The sequence below is a fragment of the Aquarana catesbeiana genome, linkage group LG11 (assembly GCF_042186555.1).
Source record: "Aquarana catesbeiana isolate 2022-GZ linkage group LG11, ASM4218655v1, whole genome shotgun sequence".
NCBI lineage: Eukaryota > Metazoa > Chordata > Amphibia > Anura > Ranidae > Aquarana > Aquarana catesbeiana.
The window spans coordinates 1,152,840-1,165,083 of NC_133334.1; the positions used below are offsets into that span (position 1 = coordinate 1,152,840).

General features: G+C 59.0%; 2 protein-coding genes across 2 annotated transcripts in view; one reads left to right on the top strand and one right to left on the bottom strand.

The window, feature by feature from the left end:
* The window catches only part of USH1C (USH1 protein network component harmonin), a 141,602-nt gene that overhangs the window by 76,880 nt on the left and 52,478 nt on the right, over window positions 1-12,244 (top strand). Inside the window, 1 exon segment of the mRNA XM_073603928.1 lies at window positions 11,792-11,857. Within this exon segment, the coding sequence (XP_073460029.1) occupies window positions 11,792-11,857 (66 nt within the window).
* Window positions 5,998-9,000, bottom strand: LOC141112886 (uncharacterized; the record flags this gene model as incomplete). Its single annotated transcript, XM_073605989.1, has 3 exons — window positions 5,998-6,476; window positions 8,283-8,393; window positions 8,592-9,000. Coding segments are annotated over 3 exons (999 nt in total), but the record flags the coding sequence as incomplete, so codon positions are not given.

A 12,244-nucleotide genomic window follows, 5' to 3' on the forward strand; every position in this document is an offset into this window, starting at 1 on the left:
GGGGTGGAAGTGACTGGTATGGGGGGTGACTGGTATGGGGGGTGACTGGTGAGGGTGGAAGTGACTGGTATGGGGGGTGACTGGTGAGGGTGGAAGTGACTGGTATGGGGGGTGACTGGTGAGGGTGGAAGTGACTGGTATGGGGGGTGACTGGTGAGGGTGGAAGTGACTGGTGAGAGTGGAGGTGACTGGTGGGGGTGGAAGTGACTGGTATGGGGGGTGACTGGTGGGGGTGGAAGTGACTGGTGAGGGTGGAGGTGACTGGTATGGGGGGTGACTGGTGAGGGTGGAAGTGACTGGTATGGGGGGTGACTGGTGAGGGTGGAGGTGACTGGTATAGGGGTGACTGGTGAGGGTGGAAGTGACTGGTATGGGGGGTGACTGGTGAGGGTGGAAGTGACTGGTATGGGAGGTGACTGGTATGGGGGGTGACTGGTGGGGGTGGAAGTGACTGGTATGGGAGGTGACTGGTATGGGGGGTGACTGGTGAGGGTGGAGGTGACTGGTATGGGGGGTGACTGGTGAGGGTGGAAGTGACTGGTATGGGAGGTGACTGGTATGGGGGGTGACTGGTGAGGGTGGAAGTGACTGGTATAGGGGTGACTGGTGAGGGTGGAAGTGACTGGTATAGGGGTGACTGGTGAGGGTGGAAGTGACTGGTATGGGAGGTGACTGGTATGGGGGGTGACTGGTGGGGGTGGAAGTGACTGGTATGGGAGGTGACTGGTATGGGGGGTGACTGGTGAGGGTGGAAGTGACTGGTATGGGAGGTGACTGGTATGGGGGGTGACTGGTGGGGGTGGAAGTGACTGGTATGGGGGGTGACTGGTGAGGGTGGAGGTGACTGGTATGGGGGGTGACTGGTGAGGGTGGAAGTGACTGGTATGGGGGGTGACTGGTGAGGGTGGAAGTGACTGGTATGGGGGGTGACTGGTGAGGGTGGAAGTGACTGGTATGGGGGGTGACTGGTGAGGGTGGAAGTGACTGGTATGGGGGGTGACTGGTGAGGGTAGAAGTGACTGGTATGGGGGGTGACTGGTGGGGGTGGAAGTGACTGGTATGGGGGGTGACTGGTGAGGGTGGAAGTGACTGGTATGGGGGGTGACTGGTGAGGGTGGAAGTGACTGGTATGGGGGGTGACTGGTGAGGGTAGAAGTGACTGGTATGGGGGGTGACTGGTGAGGGTGGAAGTGACTGGTATGGGGGGTGACTGGTGAGGGTGGAAGTGACTGGTATGGGGGGTGACTGGTGAGGGTGGAAGTGACTGGTATGGGGGGTGACTGGTGAGGGTGGAAGTGACTGGTATGGGGGGTGACTGGTGAGGGTGGAAGTGACTGGTATGGGGGGTGACTGGTGAGGGTGGAGGTGACTGGTATGGGGGGTGACTGGTGAGGGTGGAAATGACTGGTATGGGGGGTGACTGGTATGGGGGGTGACTGGTGAGGGTGGAAGTGACTGGTATGGGGGGTGACTGGTGGGGGTGGAAGTGACTGGTATGGGGGGTGACTGGTGAGGGTGGAAGTGACTGGTATGGGGGGTGACTGGTGAGGGTGGAGGTGACTGGTATAGGGGTGACTGGTGAGGGTGGAAGTGACTGGTATGGGGGGTGACTGGTGAGGGTGGAAGTGACTGGTATGGGGGGTGACTGGTGAGGGTGGAAGTGACTGGTATGGGGGGTGACTGGTGAGGGTGGAGGTGACTGGTATGGGGGGTGACTGGTGAGGGTGGAAATGACTGGTATGGGGGGTGACTGGTATGGGGGGTGACTGGTGAGGGTGGAAGTGACTGGTGAGAGTGGAGGTGACTGGTGGGGGTGGAAGTGACTGGTATGGGGGGTGACTGGTGAGGGTGGAAGTGACTGGTATGGGGGGTGACTGGTGAGGGTGGAAGTGACTGGTATGGGAGGTGACTGGTATGGGGGGTGACTGGTGGGGGTGGAAGTGACTGGTATGGGAGGTGACTGGTATGGGGGGTGACTGGTGAGGGTGGAAGTGACTGGTATGGGGGGTGACTGGTGGGGGTGGAGGTGACTGGTATGGGGGGTGACTGGTGAGGGTGGAAGTGACTGGTGAGAGTGGAGGTGACTGGTATGGGGGGTGACTGGTGAGGGTGGAGGTGACTGGTGAGGGTGGAAGTGACTGGTGAGAGTGGAGGTGACTGGTGGGGGTGGAAGTGACTGGTATGGGAGGTGACTGGTATGGGGGGTGACTGGTATGGGGGGTGACTGGTGAGGGTGGAGGTGACTGGTATGGGGGGTGACTGGTATGGGGGGTGACTGGTGAGGGTGGAAGTGACTGGTATGGGGGGTGACTGGTGAGGGTGGAGGTGACTGGTATGGGGGGTGACTGGTGAGGGTGGAAATGACTGGTATGGGGGGTGACTGGTGAGGGTGGAGGTGACTGGTATGGGGGGTGACTGGTGAGGGTGGAAATGACTGGTATGGGAGGTGACTGGTGGGGGTGGAAGTGACTGGTATGGGGGGTGACTGGTATGGGGGGTGACTGGTGAGGGTGGAAGTGACTGGTATGGGGGGTGACTGGTGAGGGTGGAAGTGACTGGTATGGGGGGTGACTGGTGAGGGTGGAAGTGACTGGTATGGGGGGTGACTGGTGAGGGTGGAAGTGACTGGTGAGAGTGGAGGTGACTGGTGGGGGTGGAAGTGACTGGTATGGGGGGTGACTGGTGGGGGTGGAAGTGACTGGTGAGGGTGGAGGTGACTGGTATGGGGGGTGACTGGTGAGGGTGGAAGTGACTGGTATGGGGGGTGACTGGTGAGGGTGGAGGTGACTGGTGAGAGTGGAGGTGACTGGTGGGGGTGGAAGTGACTGGTATGGGAGGTGACTGGTATGGGGGGTGACTGGTGAGGGTGGAAGTGACTGGTGAGAGTGGAGGTGACTGGTGGGGGTGGAAGTGACTGGTATGGGGGGTGACTGGTATGGGGGGTGACTGGTGAGGGTGGAAGTGACTGGTATGGGGGGTGACTGGTGAGGGTGGAGGTGACTGGTATGGGGGGTGACTGGTGAGGGTGGAAATGACTGGTATGGGGGGTGACTGGTGAGGGTGGAGGTGACTGGTATGGGGGGTGACTGGTGAGGGTGGAAGTGACTGGTGAGAGTGGAGGTGACTGGTGGGGGTGGAAGTGACTGGTATGGGGGGTGACTGGTGAGGGTGGAGGTGACTGGTATGGGGGGTGACTGGTGAGGGTGGAAATGACTGGTATGGGGGGGTGACTGGTGAGGGTGGAGGTGACTGGTATGGGGGGTGACTGGTGAGGGTGGAAGTGACTGGTATGGGGGGTGACTGGTGAGGGTGGAAGTGACTGGTATGGGGGGTGACTGGTGAGGGTGGAAGTGACTGGTATGGGGGGTGACTGGTGAGGGTGGAAGTGACTGGTATGGGGGGTGACTGGTGAGGGTGGAAGTGACTGGTATGGGGGGTGACTGGTGAGGGTAGAAGTGACTGGTATGGGGGGTGACTGGTGGGGGTGGAAGTGACTGGTATGGGGGGTGACTGGTGAGGGTGGAAGTGACTGGTATGGGGGGTGACTGGTGAGGGTGGAAGTGACTGGTATGGGGGGTGACTGGTGAGGGTGGAGGTAACTGGTATAGGGGTGACTGGTGAGGGTGGGGGTGACTGGTATGGGGGTGACTGGTGAGGGTAGAAGTGACTGGTATGGGGGGTGACTGGTGGGGGTGGAAGTGACTGGTATGGGAGGTGACTGGTATGGGGGGTGACTGGTGAGGGTGGAGGTGACTGGTATAGGGCTGCAACTAACGATTATTTTCATAATCGATTAGTTGGCCGATTATTGTTTCGATTAATCGATTAATCGGTTAATAACCTTAAAAAAAAAAAAAAAAGTGTGGTGTATACCGTAATTTAGTTAATACGTAAAGTTTTAAAAAAGGCAATTTATTCTTAAATATCTCTATGCCGTGGTAAATAAAAATAGCCAACTATATCTTTAGGGAGCAAAATATGTAATCCACTCTGAGAATAACAGACAGAAGAGATATACTCTATATACTATTAGAGGAGAGATAAGAACGTTCGTTTGATTTTCTAATCGTTAGTGGGGTCAAATCGTCGTTCATTTTCAACCACAGTGATGGGAAAATTTGGAAATAAAAAACTTCTTGGTGAAAGGAATTATCAGACAGTGTATGTGGTTTTCGTTCAGAAATTACAATTATTTTAAAAAACAGAAAGTTAAAAACAAGTGAAAATTTCAAACATTCTTTCATTCATCGAATGTACAAAGATTTTTCGTCTGAATATTCTCATCTGAAAATTGATCTGTGTGGCCAGCATAAGGCTTGGCGCACACCTAGGAAGTTTGCTTTTGATCTGTTTCTGCAGTGCTCTTTGCTCACGTGATTTTGCTGCGATTTGCGTTTTTGCATTTTTTTTGGCCAATTTGTTGTTGGGCAGATTAAAAAACACAAATTGCTGCAAAAAACACATTTCATGCTTTTCTGCAGCTTCTCCATTGAAGTATGTTGAACCAAAAAAGCACTGTTTTGTGTTAAAAAAAAAAAGTCACTGACGCTTTCCAAATACGCAGCGGCTGAAAAAGCACACATGTGAACGTGTCCCATAGGAAACCATGTAAATGGACTGTAGTCCGTTTCTGCAAAAAGCCCCAAAAAACACATAGATGTGAACCAGGTGTAAGACGTAACATAATGGGGTTAAAAAAACGAATATTGGCCCTTTATAGTACAAAAAAAAGCAAATAATCACTACTGTAAGGGGTCCATTTTTTTTTACTATAGAACTGTGAAAGAAATGGTTACAGTAGCGATTATTTGCTCTTTTTGTACTATAAAGGGCTCATTTCAGTTTTTTTTAACCACATTATGTTACTGGCCGATTAATCGATTATGAAAATAGTAATCGATTAATTTAATAATCGATTAGTTGTCGATTAATCGATTAGTTGTTTCAGCCCTAGACTGGTATAGGGGTGACTGGTATGGGGGGTGACTGGTGAGGGTGGAAGTGACTGGTATGGGGGGTGACTGGTGAGGGTGGAGGTGACTGGTATGGGGGGTGACTGGTGAGGGTAGAAGTGACTGGTATGGGGGGTGACTGGTGAGGGTGGAGGTGACTGGTATGGGGGGTGACTGGTGAGGGTGGAGGTGACTGGTATGGGGGGTGACTGGTGAGGGTGGAGGTGACTGGTATGGGGGGTGACTGGTGAGGGTGGAGGTGACTGGTGAGGGTGGAGGTGACTGGTATGGGGGGTGACTGGTGAGGGTGGAGGTGACTGGTATGGGGGGTGACTGGTGAGAAGGAGGTGTTGGAGATGGCTGGTAAGGAGGAGTCGAAGGTGGTGGCTGGTGAGGAGGAGTCGAAGGTGGTGGCTGGTGAGGAGGAGGCAGAGTCGGAGGTGGTGGCTGGTGAGGAGGGGGAGGAGTCGGAGGTAGTGGCTGTTGAGGAGTCGGAGGTGGTGGCTGTTGAGATGGCTGGTAAGGAGGAGTCGGAGGTGGTGGCTGGTAAGGAGGAGTCGGAGGTGGTGGCTGGTGAGCAGGAGGAGGAGTCGGAGGTGGTGGCTGGTGAGGAGTCGGAGGTGGTGGCTGGTGAGGAGGAGGAGTCGGAGGTGGTGGCTGGTGAGGAGGAGTCGGAGGTGGTGGCTGGTGAGGAGGTGGAGTCGGAGGTAGTGGCTGTTGAGGACTCGGAGGTGGTGGCTGGTGAGGAGGAGGTGGCTGGTGAGGAGGAGGCAGAGTCGGAGGTAGTGGCTGTTGAGGAGTCGGAGGTGGTGGCTGTTGAGGTGGCTGGTGAGGAGGAGGTGTTGGAGATGGCTGGTAAGGAGGAGTCGGAGGTGGTGGCTGGTGAGGAGGAGGAGGAGGAGTCGGAGGTGGTGGCTGGTGAGGAGGAGGAGGAGTCGGAGGTGGTGGCTGGTGAGGAGGAGGAGGAGTCGGAGGTGGTGGCTGGTGAGGAGGAGTCGGAGGTGTTGGCTGGTGAGGTGGAGTCGGAGGTAGTGGCTGTTGAGGACTCGGAGGTGGTGGCTGGTGAGAAGGTGGAGTCGGAGGTAGTGGCTGTTGAGGACTCGGAGGTGGTGGCTGGTGAGGAGGAGTCGGAGGTGTTGGCTGGTGAGGAGGTGGAGTCGGAGGTAGTGGCTGTTGAGGACTCGGAGGTGGTGGCTGGTGAGGAGGTGGAGTCGGAGGTAGTGGCTGTTGAGGACTCGGAGGTGGTGGCTGGTGAGGAGGAGGTGCAGTCGGAGGTGTTGGCTGGTGAGGAGGTGGAGTTGGAGGTGGTGGCTGGTGAGGAGGAGGAGTCGGAGGTAGTGGCTGTTGAGGAGTCGGAGGTGGTGGCTGGTGAGGAGGAGGTGGAGTCTGAGGTGGTGACTGGTGAGGAGGTGGTGGCTGTTGAGGAGTCGGAGGTGGTGGCTGGTGAGGAGGAGTCGGAGGTGGTGGCTGGTGAGGAGGAGGCAGAGTCGGAGGTGGTGGCTGTTGAGGAGTCGGAGGTGGTGGCTGTTGAGGTGGCTGGTGAGGAGGAGGAGGAGTCGGAGGTGGTGGCTGGTGAGGAGGAGGAGTCGGAGGTGGTGGCTGGTGAGGAGGAGGAGTCGGAGGTGGTGGCTGGTGAGGAGGAGGAGGAGTCGGAGGTGGTGGCTGGTGAGGAGGAGGAGGAGTCGGAGGTGGTGGCTGGTGAGGAGGAGGAGGAGTCGGAGGTGCTGGCTGGTGAGGAGGAGGATGAGTCGGAGGTGCTGGCTGGTGAGGAGGAGTCGGAGGTGCTGGCTGGTGAGGAGGAGGCGGAGTCGGAGGTGGTGGCTGGTGAGGAGGAGGCGGAGTCGGAGGTGGTGGCTGGTGAGGAGGAGGCGGAGTCGGAGGTGGTGGCTGGTGAGGAGGAGGTGGAGTCGGAGGTGGTGGCTGGTGAGGAGGAGGTGGAGTCGGAGGTGGTGGCTGGTGAGGAGGAGGCGGAGTCAGAGGTGGTGGCTGGTGAGGAGGAGGTGCAGTCGGAGGTGTTGGCTGGTGAGGAGGTGGAGTCGGAGGTAGTGGCTGTTGAGGAGGAGGCGGAGTCAGAGGTAGTGGCTGTTGAGGAGTCGGAGGTGGTGGCTGGTGAGGAGGTGGAGTTGGAGGTGTTGGCTGGTGAGGAGGTGGAGTTGGAGGTAGTGGCTGTTGAGGAGTCGGAGGTGGTGGCTGGTGAGGAGGAGGCGGAGTCAGAGGTGGTGGCTGGTGAGGAGGAGGTGCAGTCGGAGGTGTTGGCTGGTGAGGAGGTGGAGTCGGAGGTAGTGGCTGTTGAGGAGGAGGCGGAGTCAGAGGTGGTGGCTGGTGAGGAGGAGGTGCAGTCGGAGGTGGTGGCTGGTGAGGAGGTGGCTGGTGAGGAGGAGGCGGAGTCAGAGGTGGTGGCTGGTGAGGAGGAGGTGCAGTTGGAGGTGGTGGCTGGTGAGGAGGTGGAGTTGGAGGTGTTGGCTGGTGAGGAGGTGGAGTTGGAGGTGTTGGCTGGTGAGGAGGTGGAGTTGGAGGTAGTGGCTGTTGAGGAGTCGGAGGTGGTGGCTGGTGAGGAGGAGGTGGAGTCTGAGGTGGTGGCTGGTGAGGAGGAGGCAGAGTCGGAGGTGGTGGCTGTTGAGGAGTCGGAGGTGGTGGCTGTTGAGGTGGCTGGTGAGGAGGTGTTGGAGATGGCTGGTGAGGAGGAGGAGGAGTCGGAGGTGGTGGCTGAGGAGGAGTCGGAGGTGGTGGCTGGTGAGGAGGAGGAGTCGGAGGTGGTGGCTGGTGAGGAGGAGGAGGAGTCGGAGGTGGTGGCTGGTGAGGAGGAGGAGGAGTCGGAGGTGGTGGCTGGTGAGGAGGAGGAGTCGGAGGTGGTGGCTGGTGAGGAGGAGGAGTCGGAGGTGGTGGCTGGTGAGGAGGAGGAGGAGTCGGAGGTGGTGGCTGGTGAGGAGGAGGAGGAGTCGGAGGTGGTGGCTGGTGAGGAGGAGTCGGAGGTGGTGGCTGGTGAGGAGGAGGATGAGTCGGAGGTGGTGGCTGGTGAGGAGGAGGATGAGTCGGAGGTGCTGGCTGGTGAGGAGGAGGCGGAGTCAGAGGTGGTGGCTGGTGAGGAGGTGGAGTCGGAGGTGGTGGCTGTTGAGGAGTCGGAGGTGGTGGCTGTTGAGGTGGCTGGTGAGGAGGTGTTGGAGATGGCTGGTGAGGAGGAGGAGGAGTCGGAGGTGGTGGCTGGTGAGGAGGAGGAGTCGGAGGTGGTGGCTGGTGAGGAGGAGGAGGAGTCGGAGGTGGTGGCTGGTGAGGAGGAGGTGCAGTTGGAGGTGTTGGCTGGTGAGGAGGTGGAGTCGGAGGTAGTGGCTGTTGAGGACTCGGAGGTGGTGGCTGGTGAGGAGGAGGCGGAGTCGGAGGTGGTGGCTGGTGAGGAGGAGGTGGAGTTGGAGGTAGTGGCTGTTGAGGAGTCGGAGGTGGTGGCTGGTGAGGAGGAGGTGGAGTCTGAGGTGGTGGCTGGTGAGGAGGAGGTGGAGTTGGAGGTGTTGGCTGGTGATGAGGTGGAGTCGGAGGTAGTGGCTGTTGAGGAGTCGGAGGTGGTGGCTGGTGAGGAGGAGGTGGAGTCTGAGGTGGTGGCTGGTGAGGAGGTGGAGTTGGAGGTGGTGGCTGGTGAGGAGGAGTCGGAGGTGGTGGCTGGTGAGGAGTCGGAGGTAGTGGCTGTTGAGGAGTCGGAGGTAGTGGCTGTTGAGGAGTCGGAGGTGGTGGCTGGTGAGGAGTCGGAGGTAGTGGCTGTTGAGGAGTTGGAGGTAGTGGCTGTTGAGGAGTCGGAGGTAGTGGCTGTTGAGGAGTCGGAGGTAGTGGCTGTTGAGGAGTCGGAGGTAGTGGCTGTTGAGGAGTCGGAGGTAGTGGCTGTTGAGGAGTCGGAGGTGGTGGCTGGTGAGGAGGTGTTGGCTGGTGAGGAGGTGTTGGCTGGTGAAGAGGAGGTGGAGTCAGAGGTAGTGGCTGTTGAGGAGTCGGAGGTGGTGGCAGGTGAGGAGGAGGAGTCGGAGGTGGTGGCTGGTGAGGAGGAGGAGTCGGAGGTGGTGGCTGGTGAGGAGGAGGAGGAGTCGGAGGTGGTGGCTGGTGAGGAGGAGGAGTCGGAGGTGGTGGCTGGTGAGGAGGAGGAGTCGGAGGTGGTGGCTGGTGAGGAGGAGGAGTCGGAGGTGGTGGCTGGTGAGGAGGAGGAGTCGGAGGTGGTGGCTGGTGAGGAGGAGGAGGAGTCGGAGGTGGTGGCTGGTGAGGAGGAGGAGGAGTCGGAGGTGGTGGCTGGTGAGGAGGAGGAGGAGTCGGAGGTGGTGGCTGGTGAGGAGGAGTCGGAGGTGGTGGCTGGTGAGGAGGAGGATGAGTCGGAGGTGGTGGCTGGTGAGGAGGAGGATGAGTCGGAGGTGCTGGCTGGTGAGGAGGAGGCGGAGTCAGAGGTGGTGGCTGGTGAGGAGGAGGTGGAGTCTGAGGTGGTGGCTGGTGAGGAGGAGGTGGAGTTGGAGGTGTTGGCTGGTGATGAGGTGGAGTCGGAGGTAGTGGCTGTTGAGGAGTCGGAGGTGGTGGCTGGTGAGGAGGAGGTGGAGTCTGAGGTGGTGGCTGGTGAGGAGGTGGAGTTGGAGGTGGTGGCTGGTGAGGAGGAGTCGGAGGTGGTGGCTGGTGAGGAGTCGGAGGTAGTGGCTGTTGAGGAGTCGGAGGTAGTGGCTGTTGAGGAGTCGGAGGTGGTGGCTGGTGAGGAGTCGGAGGTAGTGGCTGTTGAGGAGTTGGAGGTAGTGGCTGTTGAGGAGTCGGAGGTAGTGGCTGTTGAGGAGTCGGAGGTAGTGGCTGTTGAGGAGTCGGAGGTAGTGGCTGTTGAGGAGTCGGAGGTAGTGGCTGTTGAGGAGTCGGAGGTGGTGGCTGGTGAGGAGGTGTTGGCTGGTGAGGAGGTGTTGGCTGGTGAAGAGGAGGTGGAGTCAGAGGTAGTGGCTGTTGAGGAGTCGGAGGTGGTGGCAGGTGAGGAGGAGGAGTCGGAGGTGGTGGCTGGTGAGGAGGAGGAGTCGGAGGTGGTGGCTGGTGAGGAGGAGGAGGAGTCGGAGGTGGTGGCTGGTGAGGAGGAGGAGTCGGAGGTGGTGGCTGGTGAGGAGGAGGAGTCGGAGGTGGTGGCTGGTGAGGAGGAGGAGTCGGAGGTGGTGGCTGGTGAGGAGGAGGAGTCGGAGGTGGTGGCTGGTGAGGAGGAGGAGGAGTCGGAGGTGGTGGCTGGTGAGGAGGAGGAGGAGTCGGAGGTGGTGGCTGGTGAGGAGGAGGAGGAGTCGGAGGTGGTGGCTGGTGAGGAGGAGTCGGAGGTGGTGGCTGGTGAGGAGGAGGATGAGTCGGAGGTGGTGGCTGGTGAGGAGGAGGATGAGTCGGAGGTGCTGGCTGGTGAGGAGGAGGCGGAGTCAGAGGTGGTGGCTGGTGAGGAGGTGGAGTCGGAGGTGGTGGCTGTTGAGGAGTCGGAGGTGGTGGCTGTTGAGGTGGCTGGTGAGGAGGTGTTGGAGATGGCTGGTGAGGAGGAGGAGGAGTCGGAGGTGGTGGCTGGTGAGGAGGAGGAGTCGGAGGTGGTGGCTGGTGAGGAGGAGGAGTCGGAGGTGGTGGCTGGTGAGGAGGAGGAGGAGTCGGAGGTGGTGGCTGGTGAGGAGGAGGCGGAGTCAGAGGTGGTGGCTGGTGAGGAGGTGGAGTCGGAGGTGTTGGCTGGTGAGGAGGAGGAGTCGGAGGTGGTGGCTGGTAAGGAGGAGGAGGAGTCGGAGGTGGTGGCTGGTGAGGAGGAGGAGGAGTCGGAGGTGGTGGCTGGTGAGGAGGAGGATGAGTCGGAGGTGCTGGCTGGTGAGGAGGAGGCGGAGTCGGAGGTGCTGGCTGGTGAGGAGGAGGCGGAGTCGGAGGTGGTGGCTGGTGAGGAGGAGGTGGAGTCGGAGGTGGTGGCTGGTGAGGAGGAGGTGGAGTCGGAGGTGGTGGCTGGTGAGGAGGAGGCGGAGTCAGAGGTGGTGGCTGGTGAGGAGGAGGTGCAGTCGGAGGTGTTGGCTGGTGAGGAGGTGGAGTCGGAGGTAGTGGCTGTTGAGGACTCGGAGGTGGTGGCTGGTGAGGAGGAGGCGGAGTCGGAGGTGGTGGCTGGTGAGGAGGAGGTGGAGTTGGAGGTGTTGGCTGGTGAGGAGGAGGAGTCGGAGGTAGTGGCTGTTGAGGAGTCGGAGGTGGTGGCTGGTGAGGAGGTGGCTGGTGAGGAGGAGGTGGAGTCTGAGGTGGTGGCTGGTGAGGAGGTGGTGGCTGGTGAGGAGGAGGTGGAGTTGGAGGTGTTGGCTGGTGAGGAGGTGGAGTTGGAGGTGGTGGCTGTTGAGGAGTTGGAGGTAGTGGCTGTTGAGGAGTCGGAGGTAGTGGCTGTTGAGGAGTCGGAGGTAGTGGCTGTTGAGGAGTCGGAGGTGGTGGCTGGTGAGGAGGAGGTGGAGTTGGAGGTGTTGGCTGGTGAGGAGGAGGTGGAGTCAGAGGTAGTGGCTGTTGAGGAGTCGGAGGTGGTGGCTGGTGAGGAGGAGGTGGAGTTGGAGGTGTTGGCTGGTGAGGAGGTGGAGTCGGAGGTAGTGGCTGTTGAGGTGGCTGGTGAGGAGGAGGAGGTGTTGGCTGGTGAGGAGTTGGAGGAGATGGCTGGGGTGGTGGCTGGTGAGGAGGAGGAGATGGCTGAGGAGGTGGTGGAGGAGGAGGAGGTGTTGGCTGGTGCGGTGGTGGAGGAGAAGGAGATGTTGGCTGGTGCGGTGGTGGAGGTGACTGGTGAGGAGGAGATGAGGCTGGTGAGGGGTTTGGTGGGTGTGTCTGTTATACAGTTGGGGGTGTTTTTGTATTGCCTGATCTGTCTGTACCGGCAGGAGGAAGATGGAAATCTCCCAGAAGATGGCGGATGAAGAGGAGCGATACCACAAGGAAATGGAGAAGTGCGTTATGTTGTGCCACTTCATAGGGAGATATCTGATCTCATTTCCTGAGCCCAGTCCTGATTGTAATTCTCAGTGCGGAGAGCTGTAATAATCAATAGGGACATCAATCGCAGACCAGGAATCTGCTGAGTGAGGTCACTATGGGTTCTGCACGTGAGGGCTCTCTATATTAAGGTCACTATGGGTTCTGCAGGTGAGGGGCTCTCTATATTGAGGTCACTATGGGTTCTGTATGTGAGGGGCTCTCTATATTAAGGTCACTATGGGTTCTGCACGTGAGGGGCTCACTATATTAAGGTCACTATGGGTTCTGCACGTGAGGGGCTCTCTATATTGAGGTCACTATGGGTTCTGCACGTGAGGGGTTCTCTATATTGGGGTCAT